The sequence below is a fragment of the Aspergillus ibericus genome, assembly GCF_003184845.1.
Source record: "Aspergillus ibericus CBS 121593 unplaced genomic scaffold BO80scaffold_35, whole genome shotgun sequence".
Taxonomy (NCBI): Eukaryota; Fungi; Ascomycota; class Eurotiomycetes; order Eurotiales; family Aspergillaceae; genus Aspergillus; species Aspergillus ibericus.
The window spans coordinates 121,715-147,477 of NW_020292133.1; the positions used below are offsets into that span (position 1 = coordinate 121,715).

At 51.8% G+C, this 25,763-nt stretch overlaps 9 protein-coding genes across 9 annotated transcripts; 5 read left to right on the plus strand and 4 right to left on the minus strand.

The window, feature by feature from the left end:
* Positions 1–224: 224 nt before the first annotated feature.
* BO80DRAFT_457312 (DEAD/DEAH box helicase) lies at positions 225–1,628 on the plus strand (the record flags this gene model as incomplete). Its single annotated transcript, XM_025722225.1, has 2 exons — positions 225–305; positions 363–1,628. The coding sequence occupies 2 exons, from the start codon at positions 225–227 to the stop codon at positions 1,626–1,628; spliced, it is 1,347 nt and encodes a 448-aa protein (XP_025572815.1).
* Positions 1,629–1,829: 201 nt separating this feature from the next.
* Positions 1,830–3,059, minus strand: BO80DRAFT_427317 (uncharacterized protein). Its single transcript, XM_025719976.1, has one exon. It carries the CDS (start codon positions 2,761–2,763, stop codon positions 1,978–1,980), a length of 786 nt encoding a protein of 261 aa, XP_025572816.1. The 5' UTR covers positions 2,764–3,059; the 3' UTR covers positions 1,830–1,977.
* A 734-nt stretch (positions 3,060–3,793) lies between these two features.
* Positions 3,794–7,402, minus strand: BO80DRAFT_412372 (glycoside hydrolase family 35 protein). Its single transcript, XM_025718018.1, has 7 exons — positions 6,922–7,402; positions 6,750–6,872; positions 6,012–6,703; positions 4,705–5,966; positions 4,519–4,651; positions 4,309–4,455; positions 3,794–4,249 (listed from the first exon to the last, which is right to left on the minus strand). Exons 1-7 carry the CDS (start codon positions 7,146–7,148, stop codon positions 3,855–3,857), a joined length of 2,979 nt encoding a protein of 992 aa, XP_025572817.1. The 5' UTR covers positions 7,149–7,402; the 3' UTR covers positions 3,794–3,854.
* Positions 7,403–8,044: 642 nt separating this feature from the next.
* BO80DRAFT_466932 (uncharacterized protein) lies at positions 8,045–9,179 on the plus strand. Its single transcript, XM_025722816.1, has 2 exons — positions 8,045–8,273; positions 8,321–9,179. Exons 1-2 carry the CDS (start codon positions 8,160–8,162, stop codon positions 9,086–9,088), a joined length of 882 nt encoding a protein of 293 aa, XP_025572818.1. The 5' UTR covers positions 8,045–8,159; the 3' UTR covers positions 9,089–9,179.
* A 109-nt stretch (positions 9,180–9,288) lies between these two features.
* Positions 9,289–11,556, minus strand: BO80DRAFT_157564 (sugar porter family MFS transporter). Its single transcript, XM_025713836.1, has 4 exons — positions 11,083–11,556; positions 10,962–11,038; positions 9,656–10,913; positions 9,289–9,574 (listed from the first exon to the last, which is right to left on the minus strand). The coding sequence occupies exons 1-4, from the start codon at positions 11,450–11,452 to the stop codon at positions 9,384–9,386; spliced, it is 1,896 nt and encodes a 631-aa protein (XP_025572819.1). The 5' UTR covers positions 11,453–11,556; the 3' UTR covers positions 9,289–9,383.
* Positions 11,557–14,550: 2,994 nt separating this feature from the next.
* On the plus strand, positions 14,551–15,518 carry BO80DRAFT_157641 (uncharacterized protein). The gene is made up of 2 exons (XM_025713837.1): positions 14,551–14,932; positions 14,989–15,518. Exons 1-2 carry the CDS (start codon positions 14,581–14,583, stop codon positions 15,261–15,263), a joined length of 627 nt encoding a protein of 208 aa, XP_025572820.1. The 5' UTR covers positions 14,551–14,580; the 3' UTR covers positions 15,264–15,518.
* Positions 15,452–16,397, minus strand: BO80DRAFT_466934 (UMTA methyltransferase family protein; the record flags this gene model as incomplete). Its single annotated transcript, XM_025722817.1, has 1 exon — positions 15,452–16,397. Exon 1 carries the CDS (start codon positions 16,346–16,348, stop codon positions 15,452–15,454), a length of 897 nt encoding a protein of 298 aa, XP_025572821.1. The 5' UTR covers positions 16,349–16,397.
* Positions 16,398–17,917: 1,520 nt separating this feature from the next.
* BO80DRAFT_479690 (intradiol ring-cleavage dioxygenase) lies at positions 17,918–19,195 on the plus strand (the record flags this gene model as incomplete). Its single annotated transcript, XM_025723310.1, has 3 exons — positions 17,918–18,161; positions 18,205–18,529; positions 18,574–19,195. The coding sequence occupies 3 exons, from the start codon at positions 17,918–17,920 to the stop codon at positions 19,193–19,195; spliced, it is 1,191 nt and encodes a 396-aa protein (XP_025572822.1).
* A 1,208-nt stretch (positions 19,196–20,403) lies between these two features.
* Positions 20,404–22,255, plus strand: BO80DRAFT_427322 (uncharacterized protein). The gene is made up of 4 exons (XM_025719977.1): positions 20,404–20,800; positions 20,849–20,916; positions 20,970–21,723; positions 21,791–22,255. The coding sequence occupies exons 1-4, from the start codon at positions 20,599–20,601 to the stop codon at positions 22,090–22,092; spliced, it is 1,326 nt and encodes a 441-aa protein (XP_025572823.1). The 5' UTR covers positions 20,404–20,598; the 3' UTR covers positions 22,093–22,255.
* Positions 22,256–25,763: the final 3,508 nt, after the last annotated feature.

Consider the following 25,763-nt stretch of genomic DNA (forward strand, 5'->3'; position numbering starts at 1 on the left):
ACTAATCCGAGGCCGGACCCGGGGATCCCCCGCGGCGCTAGGACCGATCTGGTATCTCCGCTGCGGAGTGCCGGGTGACATAAGCTGGACTTGCTATCCCCAGCCTTTGTTGGTTTCTACCACCCTGTTTTACTGAACCTTCTCTGGATCAAATGCTAGCCATCTAACGCATCTGCCCCATATTGGCCGTGCAGCGGCGCTAACCTGCGCGCGAAACTCTCACCATGCCGTCTCCGGTGAGGAAGACCCCTCGTCAACAGCTCTCATACCCCGTCGAAGATGTCGCTATCCCATCCGAACCGAATGTCACCAAGACACACTCGCAGCCGTCAGATACACACTCACCAGAGGAGACTACAAAGTCGTTTCGAGAGCTCGGAGTTCTAGAACAACTATGTGAGGCCTGCGATGCCCTGGGTTACAAAACAGCCACGCCCATCCAGGCGCTTTCGATCCCCCTGGCATTGGAAGGTCGTGACATAATCGCTCTCGCAGAGACTGGCAGTGGCAAAACGGCAGCATTTGTGCTTCCGATTCTGCAGGCATTGATGGATAAGCCACAGCCTCTATACTCTCTGATACTTGCACCCACCAGAGAACTCGCACTTCAGATCTCTCAAGTCGTCGAGGGCTTGGGTGCCTCTATCTCTGTCCGGTGCACATTACTGATCGGAGGAGCCGATAATGTCTCGCAGGCGATAGCGCTGGGGAAGAAACCACATGTTGTGGTTGCAACACCTGGACGTCTTCTCGACCATCTAGAAAATACAAAGGGGTTCTCGCTACGTCATTTGCAAGTGCTCGTCCTAGACGAAGCCGATAGACTGCTAGACCTAGATTTTGGCCCGATCTTGGACAAAATCCTGAAGAGATTGCCAAAGAGGACCACATATCTATTCTCTGCAACCATGTCCAGGAAAGTCGAAACGCTGCAGCGGGCGGCGCTGTCAAATCCTGTACGTGTCTCAGCGGCTACAAAGCGTCAAACAGTCTCGACGCTCCTACAGTCGTATATCTTCGTTGCTCTCAAGCATAAAGACGTTTATCTCGTTCATCTCTTGACAGAGAGATCGGGGCAGACTGCAATCATTTTTACGAGGACGGTACATGAAAATCAGAGGTTATCCACCATGCTACGCGCTCTAGGGTTTTCTGCGATCCCTATTCATGGTCAGCTGTCACAGAGTGTACGGTTAGCATCCCTGAACAAGTTTCGCACCAAATCTCGAAATATACTTGTAGCCACGGACGTGGCAGCTCGCGGACTGGATATTCCTTCGGTGGACCTTGTTGTCAACTATGATTTGCCGGGTGATAGCAAGACCTACATACATCGGGTTGGCAGAACAGCCCGTGCCGGAAAAAGCGGCGTTGCGGTCTCCTTTGTTTCACAGTACGATATCGAGCTGTGGCTCCGCATAGAGGGAGCTCTGGGCAAGAAGGTGGATGAACATCAGATACTAAAAGACGAGGTTATGACCTTGGCTGAACGAGTTGGGGAGGCCCAACGAGTTGCAGCGCGTGCAATGAAAGATATTCAGGGCAAAGGCGGCATAACAATCCCTAATTCACGACGTAATAAAAATGGCAAGCGAAGCAGAGATGACATGGATCAGGAAGAAGGTTAGATTCATGTGGAACTCCTATAGTCACGCGGTAACGGCGGATCCGAGGACTTTCTGCTAAGAACTATAACGAGCGACGCTGACTCGAAGCAAAAATGGAGACTTGCCGGGTATGCAACGTTCCAACTTCCATTGCTTTCTAAATCTACATTCTCCCAGCTGGATGCGTACTTTGCCTACTGGCCTGAAGCTGCAACAGCTGCACTAATTTCATTCTGTTGCTCCCTAATATACACTCGACGGACATTTCAGGGAGAGCATCGACTATCACACACGAGCGATTATTATCACGAGAACATGTACCTTGAAATCAATCGCACCACCAAAGTTTCTCTGGCCCGCCATTCAGTTCTTACCTCGCTTCATTAGTAGATTCCGTGTCTCCCTCATCTTCGGACTGGGGAGATTCTTCCGGATCTTCGTCTCCCTGCAATAGGTCCAGCACCTGTGAAATCCCCTTGAAAATACAGTGACTCTCTGCCAGTCCTTCCAATTCCCTTAACTTGGGCCACAGGGCCTCCGAGCTGGTATTGTCCTGATAAATAGCCAGTCTCTCCTGTGCCTCCATGGCACTGACAATCTTCATCATCGAGTCTTCCATGGTGGGATCCCACTGAAACCGCATGCGCACCTCACGGGCCAACGTATCATAGGAGAGTGCAATCGACTTGCCAATCTTGCGTAGCACCGAGAGACCATTAAACCGTGTTTGAGAATTGGCATATGGTCCGCACTGCGCGGCAATCCGTTTAATAGTCTCTATAATATCATTTTCAACTTCCCCCGCGATGTCACACTGCTTCGACCCGCTCAGACTCCGGTAGGTGACATTGAGAGTCTTCCACACTGACTTCGATTCCCAATCGAAGTTGATCACTCGACTACTTTCTTGTCGTCGGATTGCCTCAATGGTGCTCTCGAGCATGGCGCAGACGTCTGGGTGGGCTTCGGCTGCTTTGATGACAATGTTGGCGAGTTCCTCTATCTCGAGGTTGTCGACTTGCTCGCGGATTCTGCGGGCTTTCTCTTCGTTGACTGTGTGCTTCAGTTCCGGCGTCTCTTCCTCGCCAGGGAAGCGTACGTGCGCGTCTCCGGCTTCATTGGCTCGTGCCTGTTTGGAGATGTGGAAGTCTGACATGTTGTGCGAGTAGCTTGTTTGATCTTGTCCCGCTGAGCGTTATCGCTGATATATTGAGCTCCGATGGCGTCGCGCTGGGTGGGATATCTGATAGAGGGGAGGATGGATGAGAACAGACTCCCTTCCACTCGCCGTTTCAATTTTATGCCATTTTGTGGGGCCCAAACACGACTTCACCATCTTTGTATTGACTATATGTTCGACAGTATTGTCATTGTCGGGTCGCAGCTCATCGTGGTCTGAAAAAAGGTGAGCGTGGTCTAACATTCTGCCAGTTACCTTACCGCCTATTTCAGACCACGCCGAACCTGTTCTTGGGAAAAGCTCATCATGGTCAAGAATCTTAGTTTTAGACCACGATGAGCCTATAATAAGCTATATATCAGAACTTTCTAGGGTATTTAGGATTTTAGGGTATTTATGGTATTTAGGGTATTTATTAGGATATTTTATTAGGGAGTCTTTTTTTTGAATACTCTAAGCTTAGGATTAAAATGTGCATATTTTCAGTATACTGAAAATATGTAATTTTTATGAAAATTAAAGACCTCATCATGGTTAAGATGGAAAAGAGTTGTTCCGTATTTAGCGTTAGACCACGCTGAGTTTATTTCAGACCACGCTGAGCTGTAAGCCCAACAGTATAACAATACTGTTGTAATCGTACTAACAGTGACTGATTAGCTTATCTACATCCGCAGATGTGGAGCGGATTGGCATTGTGTATTGTTGAGCATCGGTAACGGTGTGTAAATTACGGGCTAGTGTGTCGCACATTTAGTCGCCGACATCTGGAGACGCGACGCGTGTTTACCGTTTGAGTAACATGTGTGTCTGCCTCAGGCACAATGTGGGGCTCTTTGGCGGCCTTCCCATCATATCAAGTGATCTCTACACAGTGACTGCCTAGGAGGGAGCATTTCACTTCTACAACACTTCTTCCTATAAGCTATCTTTGACGTCTGAGCGTACCTACTATATACTCTTCTGAAGAAGCGTGTCTGTCTCTTTACCTAAGTGATGCATAATCTCCACTCCGTCCCCCCATCCCCCTATGTTCTCAAATATATACATCCACCTCACATTCTCACTCAAGTATACTGCAACCGAGCAGTCGTCCACCCAGGTTGATAACCCAACTCTGCTCCATTAAGATCAAAGCCCGTTCCATTCCCCGCATCAAACCCACTCTCATACGCCCCATAACTGACTAACTCAATGTTCTCCAAATAGGCACCTGCATCCGTCTGCGCCCACAAGCTGAGTCCGATGGTGTTCGTGCCGCGGTTATTGATGATACCAGGTGGAATGGGGAATGTGGTCTGTGGCCCTAGCACAGGAACATATTTGCCGTATTGGTATCCGTTTATGAACAGCTGGATGCGCACGGGCTCGACTGTCGATGGAGAGGTGAATTGGATACCGACGGGGACGTCATAGTCCGAGGGGAAGTCGAGCGTGAAGGTCGTGAGGTAGAAGGCGACTCCTGCGGCATTGGATTAGATGATGTGGATGAAAGCATGCGTTTAAGGTATTCATGCTTACCAGACTTGTTCAGGCCGTCGAGAGGTGATCCATCCGTCCACCCGTCAGATGCATTGGCTTGGTATCCTGGAAGATGCCAACCTTGACGCTCGGCGAGTAAACCACCCTCGTTCATCGGTGCTCTGACGGGGTCAAGCTCATAGGCTCCTATAGCAGAAAGGGATTGCTCAGCTCGATGCTTTGAGGAACGGGAGCGTGTGGAGTTCTTACCAGCGGCACCTCCTGCATTTCCTTGGATCTTCCAACTCGTGAAGCTGCCTCCCTTGAGCGTTGCTCCAAGAAGACCGCGAGGGTTCTCCACGCCGTCACCAGTCGACGTTTCGTCGTGGCCGGTATAGTCGATCTGGCGAAGCTGTTAATCAATGACACGAGCAAGATGGTTGACTGCTGACTTACCACGACCGTGAGCAGATTGTCCGTTTGCTTCAACGTTTGATTGGAAAAGTCAAGATCCGCGGTGGATGATGTCTCGGAAGCATCGCCCTCGAAGGTGGCCACGAGATCGCCATTTAGCCAGACGTTCCAACCAAAGGCCACACCTCCTTGTGCCGTCAAGTTCGCCCCAGTCACGTTGGCGCCATCGAACCGACCGCGATAGATCTTGATACCGGTGTAGTACCCATAGTCGGATGCGAACAAAACTGGAAGACTGAGTGGGTCGACCGGGCTCAATGTGGTCGTCTTGTTGCACACCGTCCATTTGGAGTCGTCATAGGAAGACTGGAGTTCTGGTAGAGAGTCCCGAACTTTCCATCCTGTCAGAGCGGGAAGCTCAATTGTGCTGTCGGCGCCACTGATCGATCCCACAAGGCTGCCATATTCCGTCTTGTTCACAGAAACCTCCTTGCCATTCCATGTTACGCCAGTCGCGGAGGAGCCGGCAAACACTTCTACCGTCGTGGCATTGTCGTTGTCTCCTATGAGTTCCACAACGCCCCCAGATAGACTGGCGTTGCGTACCAGGTACGGACCGAGCACAAAGATTTGCTGCTCTGCCGTCACATAGGGGTCTGTCGTGGTAGGGGGCGCCCAGAATCGGAACGCAGTCTCGGTTTCCAAGAGATAGAAGATGGCCCCGTTGGAGAACTTTACGACACTAGTACCAGTACCTTGAGTGTACGAGTACGAGGTTGTCCGGTTCCCTGAGCTGCTGGTCAAATTCACTGAGGCGCCGTATTCCTCGAACGTCAGCTTGGTCGCGTTCTTGAAGGCAAAAGAGGCAGTCTGTCCAGCACGCGCATAGAGCACCACGACATCCGTGTCTCCAAAGGTGCCGTATGTTGCAATATCAGTGGAGACATAAAGGAGCGTGCTGTGTCTGAGGGGATAATCCGTTGAGATTATCTTGCTTTGGCGCCCCTGTAAGTTAATGTTCGGTAAGGTAACAGCACCAGCCGAGGTCGTCACATCCAAAGAGAACGTGAGATCTGTCTGGGAGGAGGTTGTGGCCTGCTGAACAACATAGAAGCCGGCGGTTGTGTTGGGGTTTCGCAGCACCCACGTATATGCCGATGTGGTCGATGTGTAGGAGGTACCGTTGCCCTCCATTTCTGCGCCCAGCAGACCAGATGATACCCGCGTGTACAGGCCAATGAGTTTCGCTTGGCTCATCTTGTCCCTGACCTGTCTGGTCTCGCTGAGGGGCGCACTGTAATCGTCTGCATCGGTAAGCATGGCTTTATTCTAGAAGAATAGTGACTTACATGAAGTGTACACCACGGGCGCAGCCAAGTGACCCCAGTTTGTTCCCCCGTACAGCATATATAGGTTCTGGATTGTCACCCGCTGACCAATGTTGTTCTTATAGTAGAGGTCGGCAAACTGTGGGCTCAGCTCGCTCGTGCACTGGTCATAGAATGAATCAGCACCCCAGGGAGAGTACCAACCACCTTCAAACTCGGGAAAGTACTCGGGCTGGGTGAAGCTGGTGTTCTGGAACCATTGGTAGTAGTTCCGCAAGACAGTGAATCCTGTTGAAGGATTTGTGCAACTGGTACCTCCAGGATACGAGTCTAGACCATAGACATTGACCGCACCGCCGACGTCTTCATAGTCGGTCGACCAACTACGAGACCGTTCGCCTTTCTCGTTGCTGCTGAATGGAACATCCACACCGACAGCTCGGAATGCTTCCTCGATCTGCTCCATATACTCAACCAGAGTATTGGTCGAAGAATGGGTGGTTTCCTGAAGCTCATTCTCAATTTGATTAAGAATGACCGGACCGCCGTTAGTGATGGAATTGTCCGCAATGATCTTGCCAATGCGCTCAATCCAAGGAGCCCACGCCTGGTGATAAGTCGCGTCGCTGGTTCGCAACTTGCCACCACTTCCGTCGCTGAGATATAAAGCCAGACCGCCTGCATTGAACTCGGCGTTGCAGTAAGGCCCGGCACTGATCATGTTAGTCGTGGCACGACAGGGTATGGTGATAGGCTAACCGTGCGATGATATAAATTCCGGCGTCTTTCGCATAGTCAAACAAGCGCTGAATATTGTGTGCGCCGGTCTCAAAGTCATACGTTCCATTAATCGGCGAGTGATAGTCCCAGAAGAAATATAGACTGGTTGCCATGTCAGCATTTAGCGGCTGTACGGAATGTTGCGGACAACCTAGCAGCGTTGAAACCATTCGCGCGCATCTTCTGAAAAACATCGAACCACAGCTCTGGAACCGGCAGCCTGGGGTAGTGGAATTCCCCAGAGTAGACAAAGAGGCGATTTCCATTGACAATCAAACTATAAGGATCCCAGGCAACCAGATCGGTGAGACCATCTGTGGTCGCCTGGATCTGGGCGACCAAAATCGCCCAGCATGACAGCAGGAACTGCAGCTTCATGGTAAATAAACGCTGCTCCGAGGGTGTACTGCCTTTCAAGCACTAGATCATCTCCCCCTTTATACACACCGCTGCCAATTGACTAGAGAAGTCCGCTTCCCCGCCATTATCCACGCGAGGAACGGATGGTGCGCATGGTTCGGTGCAGAATTGCACGCATATGCAGGTGCAATCACGACAGTGCCCCTGGCGATGTTCTTAGGCAGGGATTGGTGGAAGAAAACTATTAATTGCACCATCGGGTAAATTGCTCCCGATCCTGGTCACGTCAGAAGACCGCCATGCCCGGCGGGTTGCGGGGTAACCCATCTACTTCGGTCCGCTGCGGAAAACTTCCCTGTCCATGACTCCGTTGTATGTGACTATGGTTCGATGAGAGGAACAGGAGCTCGGAGGAGACCGCTTTGACCCTCTGAATCTTTAAATGTGTCTCGGTCCTCTACCTCCTCCGCCGAATCTATTAATGAAGAATTGTGAAGTACCGTCTGCTGTCCATTTGGGCTCTATGATGTAGTTACGGTCTTTGATGCCATCGAGTCGCCAACTTGCGTTATCGTGGTTTCTCAGGCTAGGGCAGCCTGGTCCGCATTGAGACATGAGATTGTGTTCAACAATGAAAGATCGGCATCAACAATTCATTTGTACATGCGAGAGTTCAAAGAAGATCACATCAACAATGAATGAGTGGCATTAAGAGGCAGACAGCCTGATACTATATATGCCATATACGGAGTACAGGCAACATGGCATGAACATGATCAGCGTGCCCACGGCAGGCAACTCAACAAATCGCAGTGGATCCGGAAAGTCGGTCAAACTTTGCGCGGACCAAGCATCCCTTTTGGGCCAGCCTCGGCTCGTGCTTATCGGAGCTTATCACTAATCGGCCCAACGCCCCTCGGCAGGTTTTTTCCGCTCCGTCTCTTCTTCGGTGCTTCTGGAAATTTGCCTGATCTTTTCATACTCTATTCGTCTTGCTGTATATACATTCGTTCATTTTTGTCGTTATCGATGGAGGCCATTCGCTCATTGGCGTGCTCCCTATGGGAGTCGGTCACTTTCTGGAAAGCCGCGGCCATCTGCTTCGCCTTGCTCAATTTGAAGACTGTCCCCATGGTGTGGCATGTACGTTGTCCTCCATCTCCAGAGAAATACAACCACTGACAAGTTAGATCCGCGTCTACCGCTACTTCTTCAAACATGGCTACCTCATCACCCCCGCCGTCGAACAGCCCGCCCGTCCCTGCACCGAGGTCCTCGAGCCGGTCAGCATCTTCTCCCGCGCCCCGATCATGGAACTCGACTTCAACATGCACAAGTCCAACTCGACCTACTTTTCCGATCTTGACGTCTCCCGTACCGCGCTCATGTCCAATATCGTCGTCAAGGGCGCCGCGCTCCTGGAAAAGCGTCTCCACGCACAAGGCAAGAAAGGATTTCTGGGCTTTATCCTCGGCAGCGTCTACACGAGCTTTAAGCGAGAGATCCCCGCGTACACCAAATACGAGGTGAAGTCGCACGTCGCCAGCTTCGATCAGAAATGGATCTACATCGTCACTTACTTCCTCAAGCCCAGCAAGAGCAAGAAGGGCCAAGACGACCCGGAGGTTCTGAAGAAGCGTCTCTACGCCGTGTCGATCAGCAAGTACGTCCTCAAGAAGGGTCGCTACACGGTCCCTCCCAAGGATGCCTTTGAGGCGGCGGGATATACCCCTTTCTTGTTCGAGACGGAAGCGAATGGTCACGCGACGGGAGTGAACGGACATGTCAATGGCGATGCGGTGCAGCGCAAGGAGACGGCCGATGGAACGTCGGATGAGTGGGAGCGGTTGAAGGCGGAGATTGATCGGGGGTTGACTGTTGTGGAACCGATTATTGCGCAGGAGGAGAAGCTCATGGAGGATTATGTGCATAAGATGACTACGCCGGGGTTTGCCTAGACTTAAGAGTATAGATGTTGATAGACTAGATAGATGTTGATAGACTAGATAGATGTTGATATATTCAATAATACAGAGTGATTGTGTTGAGATAGTATCATCCATACCTTCGATGATTATAGGTATAGTTATAACATCAGATTGAAAATCACATGACTCTGCACTCGATATAACAACTACTACATCCCATCAACCACCAACATTACCAACATTACCACAATTCCCCCCTAATATCCTCTATACCTTCCACCCCTACCTACAACACACCCTCCTGCTCATCACCATCAAAAGCACACTACTTCCTCCCCGTCCCCTCGGCACCCCCCTCCGCCAGTTCCTCGGCATGTTCATAGAACTTCGGCAAGGGCTCCAACTTCTGCCTGAGAATCCACACCCGGAAATGCCACGCCGCGTTCCTCAACTGATAGGCGGCGTGTTTGCGCGTCGACACGGAGAAGACTTGGTCGAGTTCTTCCAATGTAAGTTCTATCATCATCCATGCTGTCAGTATCCCCCATCAAGGGTAGAGTATATATCGATGTACAGTTGGAGGAGGAGGAGGCTTACCCTTCGTCTCCGGCACAAACAACAACACCAAGAACCACCCAATCACACACCATGCCGCATACCACCCGAATGCACCTTGGGGTTTAAATGCGCGTAGCAGCAACGGCCACGTGAATGATAAGATGAAGTTAAAGCACCAGGTTGTTGCCGTCGCCCAGGACATTCCTACCTCCCGTACCTGCAGAGGGAATGCTTCTGCCGAGTACGTAAACGGCACGGGACCCTCGCCGGGCGAGTAAAACACTTCGAAGAGATACATTCCCGTCGTGACCATCGCGACGCGCTTTTTACTGGTACTGTCCTCCGGATCGATCCAGAAGGAGAAGCCCGACCAGAGGAGGAAGATGGCGAGAAAGGGAAAGGTGAAGAGGAGGAGGTTTCGACGGCCCCAGGTGTCGATTGTGAAGAATGCAGGCAGGGCGAAGACCCAGTTCAGGATCCCGGTTCCCATGGATGCCAAGAGGGCTTGCTGCGTGCTATAACCGGAATTTTCGAAGATCGTGGTGCTGTAGTATGCGATCACGTTCACCCCGCAGAATTGCTGGAGAAACATGACGATCCAGGTGGCTAGAGTGGCGCGACGGTTGCGGGGGATGGTGAAGAGTTCGAGGAACATGGAGAAGAAGTTTTTGCCGGTGTTGACTTTCCGCTCGAGTTGGACTTGGATGTAAGCGTAGTACAGGTCCCGTGCGGCTTGGAGGGAGGTGGGACGGAGGGTGCGGAAGGAGGTGAAGGCTTGGGGGATGCGGTTTTGTTGGATGAGCCAGCGGGGGGATTCGGGGCAGAAGTAGACTTGGGCGCAGACGAAGAGCGGGAGAACGACGGTGGAGCCGAGCATGAGGCGCCAGGAGAGGTCTTTGGAGAGGCCCATGAAGGCGACGCCCATGATATTGCCGAGCATGATACCAAAGGCTGTCCACATTTGCCACATCATGACGAGGGCGCCGCGGATGGGGGCGGGGGAGCATTCGGCGGCGTAGACGGGGACGGTGGAGGACTTGGAACCGATGCCAAGACCGAGCACGAAGCGCGCGATGAACAGGTTCACCCAGGAGTTGGCCACGCCTTCCCAGATGGAGGCGACGGCCGCGATGAAGCAGGAGAGGAAGATGGTGCCGCGCCGGGCGAGGTAGCGGTTCAAGGGCTCGGTGAGCCAGCAGCCGATGATGGCGCAGGCGAGATAGGGCGCGCCGACGACGAGGCCAGTGAGGTAGTCTTGCATGGTTTCGGAGAAGCGAGGGGATGTGATTCCTAGTTGCTGGGCTGTGTTAGCTGGTTGAGTTAAAAGGGGTTGGGGGGGGCTTACGCTGAGGTAGATTGCTTGGGCGCCGTTGTTGACGGTCTCGTCCATTCCTTGCACTGCGGCCGCGAGGGAGCACATCGCTGAGATTGTTAGTATCAGTCTGGAGAGGATCACGATGACTTACAGGCCATAAAGTAAAGCTGCCAGGGCTGCGACCATTTGTGAGTCTGTTCCCGACGGATGACCTCTTTGTCTTCCTCCGTGAGCTCAGGAAGATCCAATGCGGCCTGTGGGTTCTGCGAGATTAGGGCACCCTTGCGAAAGTCATCGAGGTGTTCTTCCAGACCGTATTCGCGACAAAAGCTCTCCACGTCGGCGAGGAGCTGCTCCCGCGGAATACCTGCCAGGGGGTTCTCGAACACTGCATTGAGACCACCCGAGCGGCCTTCGATATCGAGGACATCGTGTCGCTGGTGCGGCTTCTCCGCGTGCTCCACACTGGTAGGGCTTTCGCTCTTGTTGACGGCTTTTTCCGTGATCTCTCCGGTATCCATGATGGCCCGTCTAGCAATCGATGGGGGAGAGCTTAGAGAATATGGGCAGCGAGAATCAGGTTATGGAGAGAAACCGGAAAGCCGACACCTTAAACTTTCTGCGCAACTGTGGCTTGGAGGCCAACAAAAACATAATTCAGCCGCAAGACGCTAGACCAGGCGGATTAACAGCACTCACCGTCGGGGGCCATCCGGGGGTGACCCCAGCTTTATTGAATGTCGCGTTGAGCCTTGTCCTCGCCAGTGGATCCCCCCCATGCAGCGGGTGAATAGTGATAGGACCAGGATTTCACCGAGCAACGCATGCAGCGAGTTGGATGGCAGGGGAGTCGATGCGGCATATACCGACCGCTACGCGTGCCAGCCGCGTCTGGTTGGATTGGAAATCCTCGACCACCAGGCTCCGTTACATCCTGCGTGCGGGCACATAACAAGCGATCAGATTGGTCAGGTTGAGCCGGGATACCCTTCCATGCCGTCATTCAGGAAGCATTGGTGCCGGTCGAGAGGGGTTGGAGCACCAAGGCTAGTCGGCGGGCGCTATGGCCCGACGGAGATGAGGAGATGAGACAGAGATAGGATGGGCATGGCAACCATGGATGGGCCAGTGGCAGCGACACAAAAGTCCGAGGGCAGATCCCCAGCTGGGGAACCCCGTGGGGATTGGTAGACATCCCCAGATGACAGGAGCAGCACTGGTCAGACCACGAGACAACCGTGGGTCAACTACACCCCACTCCCGGGCTTACAACGGGATATGATTGAGTTGGATGCCGCGCTATGGAAGGCTAACGTGAGCCGGCGGAGGTTAGCGACATTAGTGAAGTTGGAATCGGGGGGAATTCGGCCAGGATTTGGGGTTGGATTCCCCAATCCGGCGGGGACGCGCCTGAGGCCATCAGTACGGCCACGTGACCTGTCGGTGGCGGGATGCGACAGGACGGAGACCAGTGAATAATCAGAGTGAAATCCGGGTCATTGGTTGCTTATGTCGCATTGGCACCCTTGGCAGCCATTCATCTGATCGAGGAAACGTAGGTGGCGCCGATCTATCCGACGTGGCGCGCCGCCCAAAGCTTCCAACCGCTCCTGAAGCTTGCAGATGACCGCGCCCAGCCGGTTGGTCCAATCGCGGTATGGCCGTCAGCCGTGCTGGTCAAACAAACCCTCGTCGGGGTTGTCTCCCCCGGAGCGAGGTGCATTCTATCACATGAAAATGAATCTTCGCGAAAGCTTTGAACCTGAGGTTGGGTTGAACTTTCCGGGTCTTGGCATGGCGGGGCTGCCATGCGTCGGCCTTGTGAGAGGGACAGATACTCTGCGGCAGCACGCCTAACATGGCATCATGGATGAGTCAGAAGATTCCAAGCGAAGAAGGCATCAGCAGAGCCTAAACGTAGACAACCAACGGAATAGGCAAGTGGTGTTCTCATGGAGCGGTAAGCTCCAAACCAGTATCCCTGGCTTTCCACAACATCCGGGAAATGGCATGCAAGTGATAGTCGAATACAAGTGAATGGAATCTATTGAATCTATTGGCTAGGAGTCACAAGAGCCTCTCATTTTGAACTGCATGAGATGCCTAGTCCCTGGAAATTCACGGGCCAAAAGTCCCAACCGTGTCGCTCAACCGGCAGATTGACTATGGTTGGGTCTGGTCTTCCGTGTAACATTCAACAGACTGGACAGGTTACACAGAATGATTGGAGACTGAAACATATTGCAATAAGGCTACCGCCAAGGCAGGCTCTGCTGTAAGTCATCCCCAGCTAATCAATTGTGATCCATCTCAGCCACTGCCGCGAGTCAGACTGTTTTCGGCGGCCAAGAGAAGCCACGTCGATCAACATAGAATCCTCGTATTGCGGGAAGGCTCAACACGATAAGCGTGGTCGGATGTCCTGAAATTCATTCCTTGTGAATTAGGCCAAATGCATAATATTTGTTCGGTCGCCTCCGAGAGAGCTGCTTGATCAATGTCCCACTGGAGTTGAATTCTACTCGCAGTACACGAGGAATACCATATCTCGTACCTTTATGAGGTCCATAACTCATACGATCAGGGTATATCGGTCGCATAACATCGAACCATCACATCTCTCCATCCCCTCAGTGTAGAACTTTAGACAGATCGCATCCGGTCACCTCGACATTTTGACACTGCTTCACTATGCAAGTCAAGGGCCGGCGATGCGACCGATTGAAACAACCCAGTATCGTGATAGCCATTACGTGAGGTAGTAATATTCTCAAAGTTCGAGGGTTTCTTTCCTCAGTCATGAAAGAGCTGAAGCTAAATATATGGTTACAGCAGCCTGTTTGCAACACGGCTGTCGAAAGGTTAATTATCCGTAGGTCTGGTGACTGCTTTTCTGTTACTGTCTGTGGAAATTCCTGGCTGGTTAAATGTCAAGCTGTGGCTTTTGGCAATAGTTGTTATGTTATATGTTTCATTGCGCTGTCACAAATAGATGCCCTGCACTGGTAATTAATTTGGACTTGATATTGAATATTCATGCAAGTCGAGGTTCAATGATGATGTGTCACCTGTTTGACAGATGCGCCTGTCGTGATGAGACGGCAGCTTGGGAATTAGATAGGGCGCGTTATAGCTGAATGACTGTACGACCAATAGAACTGCTTGACTAACAAGTTGGAAAATCTATGTGCGTATGAATTTGAGCCGATTTGAAGCGACGAATGTCCGTGTAGAAACCCTCAAGTTTGATGAAGATCGTATGCATAACATTGAGGAGAATGGGAACTTGCTGTACTGATAGATTCCTTAAAACGTGGCCCTCTTAGAACACCAAGGATAAGCTTACAAGGGTATCACTGACATCTGATTCCTGGAAAACGAGACATTGGTTGGAATGCCTATATTCTTGTGCCCTGCTAATCCCCTGCAGGGCCTTGGTAGAGGAAACCAGGAACCAGTCGATATGACGTCTCAAGGCCTCTGATAGGGCACATCCAGGTCAATATATCAAATAACCCGCCTTCCCTAGCACCTAGGACGGAAACGATTGACAGACCTTCAATATATCTACCAGCCAAACATACCACCCCCACAAAACCCACCCATCTTCCACCTTCATCACAACCCAACCCCATAACCAACAACAACCATGTCCGCCCCCCAATTCTGGCTCTACGCCCAATCCCGCCTCAAAGACCCGACCATCAAAGACGAAGCCTTCCGCCAATGGTACCAAGACTACCACGTCCCGGACGTCCTCCAAACCGGCTCCGTCTCGCGCGGAGCATTCTACCAAGCCATCAGCCCGAATAAACCGTATCGCTGGCTCGCCGCCTACCAATGTGACGATTTGGATTTCATGCAGCCGGAGAACTTTGCGAGGATTCCCAAGACACATACCCTTCTCGGAACGACGAAGTCGTGTTTGGAGGTGGCGGATTTTGACACGAGGTTGTTTCAACAGAGTTTTGTGTTGAGGAATGGGGAGGATGGGGGGTTGGGTATGTTTTCCTGTTTGGGAGTAAGGGGGGTGGGTTGGGGCTAATGGTTGGTTCAGGGCGCGATCGGTATCTATTGACTTGTTCGTTTCATTGTGGGAGTGGTGATTTTAAGCAGCTGGAGAAGCAGTGTGTGGAGGGGGATCTGCTTCATGCGATTCCTGGGTCGCGGTGGTTGAAGATCTCGAGGCCGTTGGAGGATGAGGATACGTATCTTGGGTCGATGATTGTGCAGGCGCTAGGGGATGTGGATAAGGAGGATCTGGGACGGTTGGAGGAAGATTGGCGGTCGTATTTGGCGGACACGTTGGGGTTGCAGAGGCAGTTCTTGTAGCCGCATTGGTGGGAGCTGTTGAAGAGTCAGGATAAAATGTAGCTGGAATGACTGATACGATGTTTTCGCACTCCAAGTGCGATAACTAGATTGGGCCCTTATTTGCAGCGATAGTAACAATTCTAGACTTGTTCGAAATCAAGTATCTCGCCACTGCGAACTATCTGTTAGGCCGTCCAGACGGTCTATCACTGCATCCTTGCACCTTCTGGCCCAGCGGCATTCCTATGCACCATTGCAGCCGGCTTCTGAGCAATACACACCACCTTATTAGTGGCAAGTGCCGCACCAGCTAAAATCTCCAACGACCCCTGCTGAGCCAGTTGATAAAGATCTTTAGCCGCGTCGACCTGTCCCTTAGAGGCCAGGGTATGGGCGGTTTCTTCACACGTCACGATAAACGCCTCGTCTTCAGCCCTGAGATACTCCAGGAGCGGCCCATAATAAGTGATCTGCGTCCTGGTGAATCCCTCTTTCTCCAAGCTATCCGGGAGATGATCGACCCAGTCCTGTCGACCGTTGGCATCCCAGAACTGACCGAGTGACTCTAACGCTTCCGTTTTCACCTCCGGTCTGGCTTTAACAACCCGCATCCCTTGCAGGCTATATTCATCCCACTGGATCCATCCTCCGGGCTTCAGCATCCGGGCGACTTTGCGGATGATCGGCGATGGGTCACCGTTCTCAACCACGATGATGAGCAGCCGCAGATGCACGACATCGAATTTCCCTTCGAGCTCCGGGGGCACCTCATCATGCAGGTTCCATTCCCGCAAAGTGATATTGGCCGGGAGCCATTCGACCGCGGGCGCCTTCTCGAGCGTCATATCCAGCCCTTCCAGGAATGTATCCGGACGTTCTCTGGCCAGGTCTAACAGCCAGATGGCCGTGCCGGTGGCCACATCGGCGATGCGAGGGTTCGGGGTCCGTAGGGCTCCTGCGATCGTGGGATGGAGGTTGAAGCCCAGCGTTTGTTTCCAGAAGTAGAACATCCCGTTCAGACGGAATCCTGCGGCGCTGTCATGGCCCAGGCTGTAGCCTAGCCTGTCCGCAAGGTGAAATTCGAACTGGGAGGGTTGGCCCATCGCGGGGATCTGATCTGCGTAGTGATGGAGTGGGAGCAGTTGACAGCTCGCGCAGGGTCAGCATCCCGGACCAAGATTGAGGAGCCTATATATTGGCAGGCATCCCTGATGACATCGGTGGACTGAGATTCCCCGCCTGTAAGGCGCCCAGAAGCATTTCTCGTGTTAAAGTTTGTCACGGGACACCCCCGCCTTACCAGACACAAAGAGAGACATACTCTTTGCGGTTGCAGATGAGTAATCTACTGCCTGTCCTGACAGGAGTTCCCTCTTTGCTTTGTTTACCGTGAAATGCGCCGAGAGCAAAGTACAGCATGGCTCTACCCAGTCTTTGGCAGTGAATGCTGCAGTCTGAAGATCCAATTTGGCGATAAGGCGACTGAACTACCGTCTGGCTTCCCCGCAGTCTCATATGGAGGCCTTATAGTCCCGGGAAAGGGCCTTTGAATAGGGGTTCCCGTTGTTATACCAATCACTGCCCTCTGCGAACCATGGGAGCCAACGAGAAAATGATTCCTGGTGCAACCAGGGAGGTCTCCATCTGTCAGCGAATCGACTCATCATCATGCTGTACTGCGCCACTCACCAAAGGACGCAACGTGACAAAAACAACAATCTAACTGGCTGAACTGCAGATGTGAGATCGTGCACAAGCCGCAGGGACGGGAGGAACTCGGGATATGTGGATGCAGGAACCAGGATTACGAATGGCAGGTGCGTCATCAGCCTGAAAGGGCCGCCCGACGGATCGCCCAGTGGTAGTTAGTTAACTAGCCAAAGTGTAATGACTAAGCGGCAGCCCCGCCAGCAATCATTGCCGTTTTGGGAAGAAAAGAAGCTATCCGCAACGACTTGCGACACGTCTTGGCCTAAACACCATGCCGCGGCTGAGCACTTTCAGCGCCCCGATGTGGGCGAGTAATATCCCATTTACCTTGTGAAGTACGTCGCCAGTAGAATCACTCAGACTCTGTCGAAAACAGGCATCCAAAACCTGCCAATCCAAGGCCGAGAAAACCCCGTGCTCTCTTCACCGAAGGATTACGAATCCTGTGCACGATATAGTGCCTGGGGCAGCCTTGGCCTGACAGATGAAACCCCTAACCCTTCCGACAGAACCGCGGAAGCAACAGCCAAGCCCTGAAAATACCCCAGACCGACGGACACTGGCCGGATCCCTGATCTGATAACGTCAGAGATTCCAGGTGTACTAATTCGATGGATTTGATTCGTAGCGGATGTCGATTCCCTCCGCCCAGGGTTCATGTTTCCTTGAGCTTCCGTTCTCCGCTGCGGATCCACGTACGCGGCGCCAAGACCCTGCCCTTGGCTGGCCGGGTCTGGCGGAGGTTTAGGGCTCCTCAACTGCCGCCAGGGTACGCGATGAGTCCTGGCTACGGTATAGTAGAATCCATTGAATAGAACAAGAACGGCTGAGACGGTAGACGGCAGCTAACTGATGGGACTGATGACGCGGCTACAAAGATGCCTCAATCTGGAGGATATAAAGCGAGCAGCAGCCGCTATTGAGAGCCATCAACTCACAATCCAATCATCAAAATCATCGCAATGCACTTCTCCAAACTTCTCACTCTCACCGCGGCCACTTTGGCCTTCGCCCACCCCGGCGAGAAACATGACCACGAGGCTGTGAAGCGGGAGATTCGCCTTCGCGATGCCCTGGCTGCCCGCGGCAAGCAGGGAGTTGATTCTTGCTCCAACACCCAGCAGGCCAAGCAGGTCCAGCAGCGCACGATCTCCCGTCGGGCCAACACTGCTCGCGAGCTGCGCTCCAAGAGGGGCATCACTGCTGGTAAGTGACTACCGTCGCATTGTTACATAGCTAACTGGTTTAGCCTCCCACAAGTGGCGTCGTAACCTCGCTGCCCTCGAGAAATGGGAAGCCATCAACCACAACAAGACTGGCATCCTCGAATTCTCTCCCGAGACCTCCGAGGCCGACATCTTCGGTGCCAACACGAGCTCCATCCTGACTCCCACTATCACCGACGGACCCTACTACGTCTGGGGTGAAGTCATCCGCCAGAACGTCGTGGAAGAGCAGTACTGTGATGGTGTTGATGTCTTCCTCGAGGTGCAGTACATCGATGTCAACACCTGTCTCCCGGTCCAGGGAGCCCTCGTTGACATCTGGAATGCCAACGCCACCGGTGTCTACAGGTATGTCTTCCAAACCTTCACTCGTTCATTCACTAAGTCAGTAGTGGTATCTCCACCAGCGGCAACTACGCCGCGGACGGCTGGGACTCGACCTACCTCCGTGGTATCCAGGAAACTGACGAGGACGGTGTGGTCACTTTCTCGACCATCTTCCCCGGTCACTACGACGGTCGCGCCACCCACACTCACCTCCTGACGCACCTCAACTCCACCATCAACCGCAACAACGGCACCCTCGAGGTGGGCACCGGCAATGTCGCTCACATCGGTCAGCTGTTCTGGAACGAGGTCCTGCGCACTGCCGTCGAGAACACCTACCCTTACACCACCAACACCCAGGACGTGACCAGCAACGCGGACGACATGTGGAGTGTGCTGCAGGCCTCCAGCGACTATGATCCCTTCCCGGAGTTCCTGTACCTTGGCGACCGCATCGAGGATGGCTTGTTCGCGTGGATTCAGATTGGTATTAACACCACCGCTGACTACACTGATAACTCGTACTACAGCATTGCTGCTTACTACGATGAGACTGGTGGTCACGAGAACTCGAACAGTGCGGCCATGGGTGGTGGTTCTGGTGGCTCGGGCGGTGCGCCTTCCGATGCCATGTCTTCGGGTGCTGTTCCCACGGGTGCCATGCCTTCTGCCAGTGCTAGTGCTTGAGTGAGTCTTGGACATCCAACACCGCCAAAACATGTATCTTCTCTGTATCATTCTTGTTACCTATGTATTGAATAGCTAGACAAAGCCAGATTCAGTTGCCTTTCTCCAGAGTAGTATTAAGAAATTACAACATCTCAACACAAGCGCTCTCATCTCTCTTGAATGAGCAGAAACAATTTATGTTGGGTTTATTCTCAGCATACCCATGAATCCTCGACTTATAAATTACGATAAGACTTTGTTCCCTCCCGGATAGCCAGATCCGAATACCCGCGACCGGCCATCAGCCCTCAGCTTACCGGCCTGGAAATGAAGGATGCCTAACTGCATCCTCCATTGACTCCTGAGACATCATACAAGACCCACATCATTCACCTCCAATCAAGAACATGCCTGTTATGGCCACGTCTGCTAAGCTTTGGACTATTCACTAGCCAAAGCTTGGATGGGGAGCTAAGATTCCAGGATTTGGCCCGAAATGTTTACAGGATGACGGGCGTGTGACGGGGTCAGCTCACAGCTGCGGGCAGAGTAAAATTAGCAGCTAGGTCTTACGGTTTTTGAGACAGCTTACGTTTACCTTGCTATCTCAGATTCCCGAGTTCCTAACATGGCGATGTGGAAATTGTCAATTGGGACTTGGACGGAACAATTCTCTGCAAATGCAAAACTGCAACAAACCTCCGCGGTGGGGCCACCAACTAAACAAATCCCTCATTTCCCGCTCCACCTTCAGCCCTATCGTGAGGGGAACCTATCAATTATCCTGGTTCGGGCCTTGGAAGTTCCAGGCGAGGAAGGTCGTCCGTGCTTTCTGGCCACATGATACGCTGACAATAAATACAAGCCTTGGGTTGGGGTTGGGGTTGGGGTCTCCGGAGTCCGCTGTAGGGGATGCGCTAGTACGCGTTAGAGCATTGCCACGGATTCAGCGGATGTTTGTCGTCAACTGGACATTTTTCATGGGACTTGGTTTCCGTATAAACTTTCCTGGTCCTAGGGATGGAGGTTAGATGCATGTGTTGAGCATGAAGAAGCAGTGCTAGCCTATGCCGAAATCGGACTCATACAATTTAGCTAGTCTGCATTGATTCGTAGTCTGCTTGAAACCTCATGCATCTGCTGATCGCCGTGCGTGGCTGGCTTTATTTTCCCGCTTGCCACCTGGATCTGGAATAAAATAAGACGCGCCGCCATGTTCGTCACTGCTCAATTATCTTGCCTGAGCAAGCCGCGTCCTTCATTTTAAAATGTCAGGGTGATCTCCAGCTCCATTCAGGCGATCAATGCCTAGATACTCCTGTTGTTGAAAGAACGCACCTGCAGAGGAGAGTATGGTGCTTTTTTAATAATATCGTTTAAGCTCCAACAGGGTATTGAAACCAAGCTCCTATGTGGGCAAGATGGCACCCAAGGTACACATTGAGGTCAGCCATTTACTGGCACGAAATTCTACATACACGAATAGCACAGCAGCAAGCTCCGACAAGGCAAAACAAATCATCACTGACGGCTATCTTGGTGGTGACGTCGTCATTTCAATGGACGATGCCAAAGATACCACCGAAACTCCTGCAGAGTATCTCGTGGAGGTTATCTTTGAGGGTACAGACTACACCCAAGCCTCCTGTTCAAGACTAAATGGCAATGCAGGCAAGCTGTCCACATCCATCCATCTCAACATCTCAACCCAACTCCTTCGAATGGCCAAGAACCTCATTGTGAGAAGCTCCACTACCACCCTTCATTTCGCATCCCATCCTAACCACTTCAGCTCCTCCGCGCATCCGACATCCGCGAGCTCTCCCAAATTCAATCTCCCACCACCCGTCCACCCTCCCAGACCTTCATCCACCCCTTCCACTTCAACATTCCCCAAACGGCCGACCCTACCTCATCTAATACAGAAACCAGCGTTTCCCTCCCTCCATCCCTCTCATTGAAACCACTATCCGTCTACGACTCCAACGACCTCACTCTCCACGGCCAATGCCGTATCGAATACTGCCTGAAAGCCCGCCTCTTCGACCAAAGCGGATGCATCGCCGAAGACCAATTTCCCGTGACATTCGCGCCAGCTCACGAATGTCCCCCGCCGGTATGCATCGGCGATTTTCCTCGCGAATATACCCTTCAATCCTCTAATCGCGTTCGTGACCTCTTGTCACTGCGTGATCTATACTACCTCTCCGTCGAGACAGAAGAACCCGCCCCGCTGCACCTCAATCGCCTCAATACAGCATTCACAATCATCCCTCTAAAACTGCGATATCAATGTCTCGCCCCGTCAAAACACCATCATCATCATAATCAACCGCATACTCCCCCCGACCTCTTCGCCAAAATCCGGACAACCCTTCGCGCAACGACTTTTCTCTCCGTGACATCTCAACCCCGCGTCCCCATCCAACTCGAAGCAAACAAGCTTCACAACTTTCGTCTCCTCGGAAATACAATCAAAATCGGATCCACTCAAACTCGAAAATTAAGACTTGCATCGTGGGAACGGGAGAATACTCATCAACTCAGTAAGCCCCCCTCCCCCTTTTCCCCACACATCAAATACCAGGGACGCTAATCTGTGAATATATACAGACCAAGACCAACCAGTGATATGGGCATCAACCGCCCATCTGATATTCACTTTCGATAACGACGACTATGTTCCTCCGACATTCACCCATCCGTATGTCTCGCGACGGTATAGTCTGTTGATATCGATTGATGTGGATGGGGCTCGGGATGTGAGCTTCCAGCTTCAGGTGCCGGTGCATGTGTCGTATGATCGGGGACAGGGGGGTGTTTCGTCGTGTGAGGAGGGACGGGTATACTTGGGTGCTAGTATGGACGATGAGGATTTGTCGGGGGGGTGTGTGCTGCCGCCTTATATGGCGTAAATATTCTTTGTGGTTTGGGGGAAGGTTTGATGTTGACGGGCTTTGAAGTAGGACGGAGAAGTACGATATGCACTCACTACTAGGGGAAAGGAGGGGGTGCAGCGATACTCAGTTCATTTCTTTGCCAATCGAAAAAAAATGGGCGATAACTTCTAATCAGAAACTCATGTTCAGGGATGCGGTAGGCTAAGCTAGATCGATTAAATTAATATAAACGACATATCTAATCACTCATCACAAAAGTACGATCCTTGCAGTAGTGGAAAGTATGCCGATACAACCCCCATCCTGCATCCCGTGAATCATACACAATCCCGCGGAATTATCAGCCCCTCCACAATTATCTAGGTACTTAACTAGGGTCGCGTATCAGACGTCCGGTCGCAAGCAATACGAACCCACCATCCTTTGATCGGAAACATGGGATTTACATGTATTTCCTCTCCAGAAACACCAATCAAGAAAATTGACTAAAAATAACATGCCGACTCTGTACCTCTCTACGAAACTCTATCTACCAAGGCACACGGTACCATCTTCTGTGAGACTGAGGCATTTACGATCTGGCTGGCTGGCTGGCTGTCCGGCTAACCGGCATCGCGGGTGCTCGGCAGAATAACCCCGTACGGATGGATACACTAAGCCCTATGTCCCGGGCGGGTCCTCGCCCCGTCAGCCCTGTCGGGGCATTCGGATAGAGCCTAGGATGTTTGGCGGGTAAGATTTACAAGTTGTTACGTTACTAGTCATGCTTGGAACAATGATGAGGGGAAGTGATGTCGTTTCAGGGGGAGGTAGAGGATGGTTGTTGGGTTGGGTTGAGTGAAAATATCATCCCTGTGAGGGGTGGGGGGGGGCTGTCGCTAGGAGGTTTGTGGGAATATACGGAGTACTTGGGGTGGATTGGATTAAATCTCTGATTTTCGGATAGTTGTTGCCATGAAAACGGAAATTTATATATAGACTATTACAGAAACCATGGACAGAATCTTTGCAGGCATACCTACAAGATTTTCTAGGACGGTCGATGGCCTACTCTTTCCGTTTTAGTGCTCACCCTTCGCCGGTTTTTGCTCACTGGGTAGATCTGAGCACGCCCTGAGCAGCCTGAGGCGATCACTGAGCATGGGGTGAGCGGGAGACCGAGTGCCCTGAGCGAGTAACCTCAATAAACTGCACCCCAACTAATAATCACCCCCTTGCCCGCTTCTCCACTCGCAGTCCACTCTTTCCCGCCACGCTCCCCTAAAGCCCAACACTACCACCAGGTCTCTTTCCCCAGTAGGAAAATGATGTGATTACCACGCTGCACCAGCATGGCAAATGCTTTGGTGGATTTCCTCTGGCGATAGACTACACAAAGCCCAGAAGTTCATGTGAGGAACTCCGGTCATCTCAAGTCAAGAGATCCTCAGAGCGGCCAACTGCGCAAGCCAATTAAGACATCTCTGGCTCTTGGTTTTGAGCGAACTACTGGGTAGAAGGACATGGCCAATGTGTTCCTACAGTATCAAAACACGTAGTACTGAAGATCAATATAATCAAGTAAAAAGATTCGGTTCGAAAATTAGGACGCGGCGTTGATTAGCTGTGTCAAACCTAGCCTGGACGGTTTGATCTATACAATACAGAGGGATGTCAGATTAATTCTGATATGCGTAAACACTACAAGAAGCATCATTCTCTGCTGTCCGAAGCCTTGGCTCAAGCACAGGACAAAGTCAGAGCAACATGTAGGTATAGCTGGCGTGATGGTCGACACGCAGTACGTGCAAGTAGACGTAAGCCAAAGTTCTCACGGAAGTGATGATGTGATATCATAGTTAACCCATGGTAGTAGAGAAGGGTTGTAGATCTTAGGAAGCTCATACTGGCTCTGAGGATCCTTGCGGGTCCCCGGAGAACACTCTTTAAAGACTCACTGGCTGCATTTGTTAACTAACATCATGGAATAAAGCAACTATATTTTGAGACTATTTAGACTCGCAAAGGGCTCCCCCTTCTGGCAATCTCGGCTAGTCACTCTGAAGCGAAGGGAGTTCGATCACTTCAAACTCCTTCATCTGTCGCACTGTCGAAGAAGCCAAGAAAATGCCTACAGTACAGTACATTGAAATTCGTGGCGGACCCTCCTGGTACCATATTGGGACCTTTGTTTTGGACGCGCCCTGTCTGCCTGTTACTCTGAGTAAGTGCAACCAGTGTTGACGCGGTGAATTTTCCTCTTCTTAGCTTTGCTTATTATCATGGAATTCCGACGCGAGAGTGGTACGTCTGGCATATTCGGGACTCTGAAATCGAGTGTTGTGTCCTAGATACTTAAAAGATGCGTATGGACTCTTGTGTCGTCATTATATCGATTGGCGGCATTCATGCGCTGGCCTGTTGCGTTTAATGGCAATATGCACTCTTTAGGCTTTCCCCAGCAAACCTCGGTTGTATCACTCCACCCCAGGCGAACTACGAGTCTCGTCGAGACCAATGGTGGCATATCTGCCTGGGCCGCCTTCGTAGCCGTTCCCTTATCCGCAGGCTACAAAATATACCTGATATTCCGGCACATGTGGTACTGCTCCAGGAGTCCTTCTCGACAAGACCTACCAGAGCACTTCAGAAAGTTGGCGCGTAGTCCTCACCGGGGCTAGAAGCAGAGGCTGAACAGCGCTTGAAAGATGGAAAGGTAAGCATCACTTTCTACCCCTGCGGAAGCGACTAATAGTGAGTCCTAACGTGGTGCATGTCGAATCCATCCTAACCGTCGGCGCTGATCAGAACTCTACAGAGAATTAGACAGAGGATAACATTGTGCTCAATATGAAGATGCGAATAGTCAGCATCTCGTTCAGACTCAAGGCAGCAACGGCTAATACTGCTAATGTACTCCTGCTAAGCCCACCGAAGACGAAACAGCGAACAGAGAAGCGCCAGCGAGTGGTGGACTCCCATCATCACGCGTGGGCGACAGGTTCCTGGTTCGCGCAACTTACAAATGCGAGGGGTCACAGAAGGCTCTATGGTATGCTGCATATTGCAGACCATACCATGTGCTATCAGCTCAGAGTGCATCTAGGCCAAAGCGACCCAGCGTCGATGGTTGGAAGGCTTGATCGGATGTGCAGACATGGTATCCAGTTCAATCAGTGTTATTGGTCCAGGCACGAAGACTGGGACCAAACATGGGACATGTGTCTGGCCAACAGATTCAGAAGTTAGTGGAACCCAGTTTTGCAGCTACACTGACCCTCTATCGGTGAACCTTGAATTCACTCTCTGGTAACTGATGGTCACCTCGACCTACAAATCGCCAGTATCACTGAGACCTCCCCACTAACCCTCAGCGAACTATTCCCCTATCCGTGGATTTCAATCTGGATGAGTACGCCGATTTGTTCTTTCCGAGGCATGTGACTTCCTTGCCAAGAATTTAAGCTATTGTTGCACGTCAGCCCAATAGAGAAATTCCATAGATTTGTAGGAATCTAAGTCCTTGCAACCTTCCAGGTTAAGCGGTAGAATACGCAGTATTACAGACACGCGCACTTTGACAGATACTCCCTTGATGTAGAGAAGATGCGGATACTCCGTGCGCCGTCGCAGTTCGAGTTAAGCTGCTCGACGGAATATTTTTGGGAAGACGAGTTAGCTATTAAGGGTACGACCTTACCGGACGA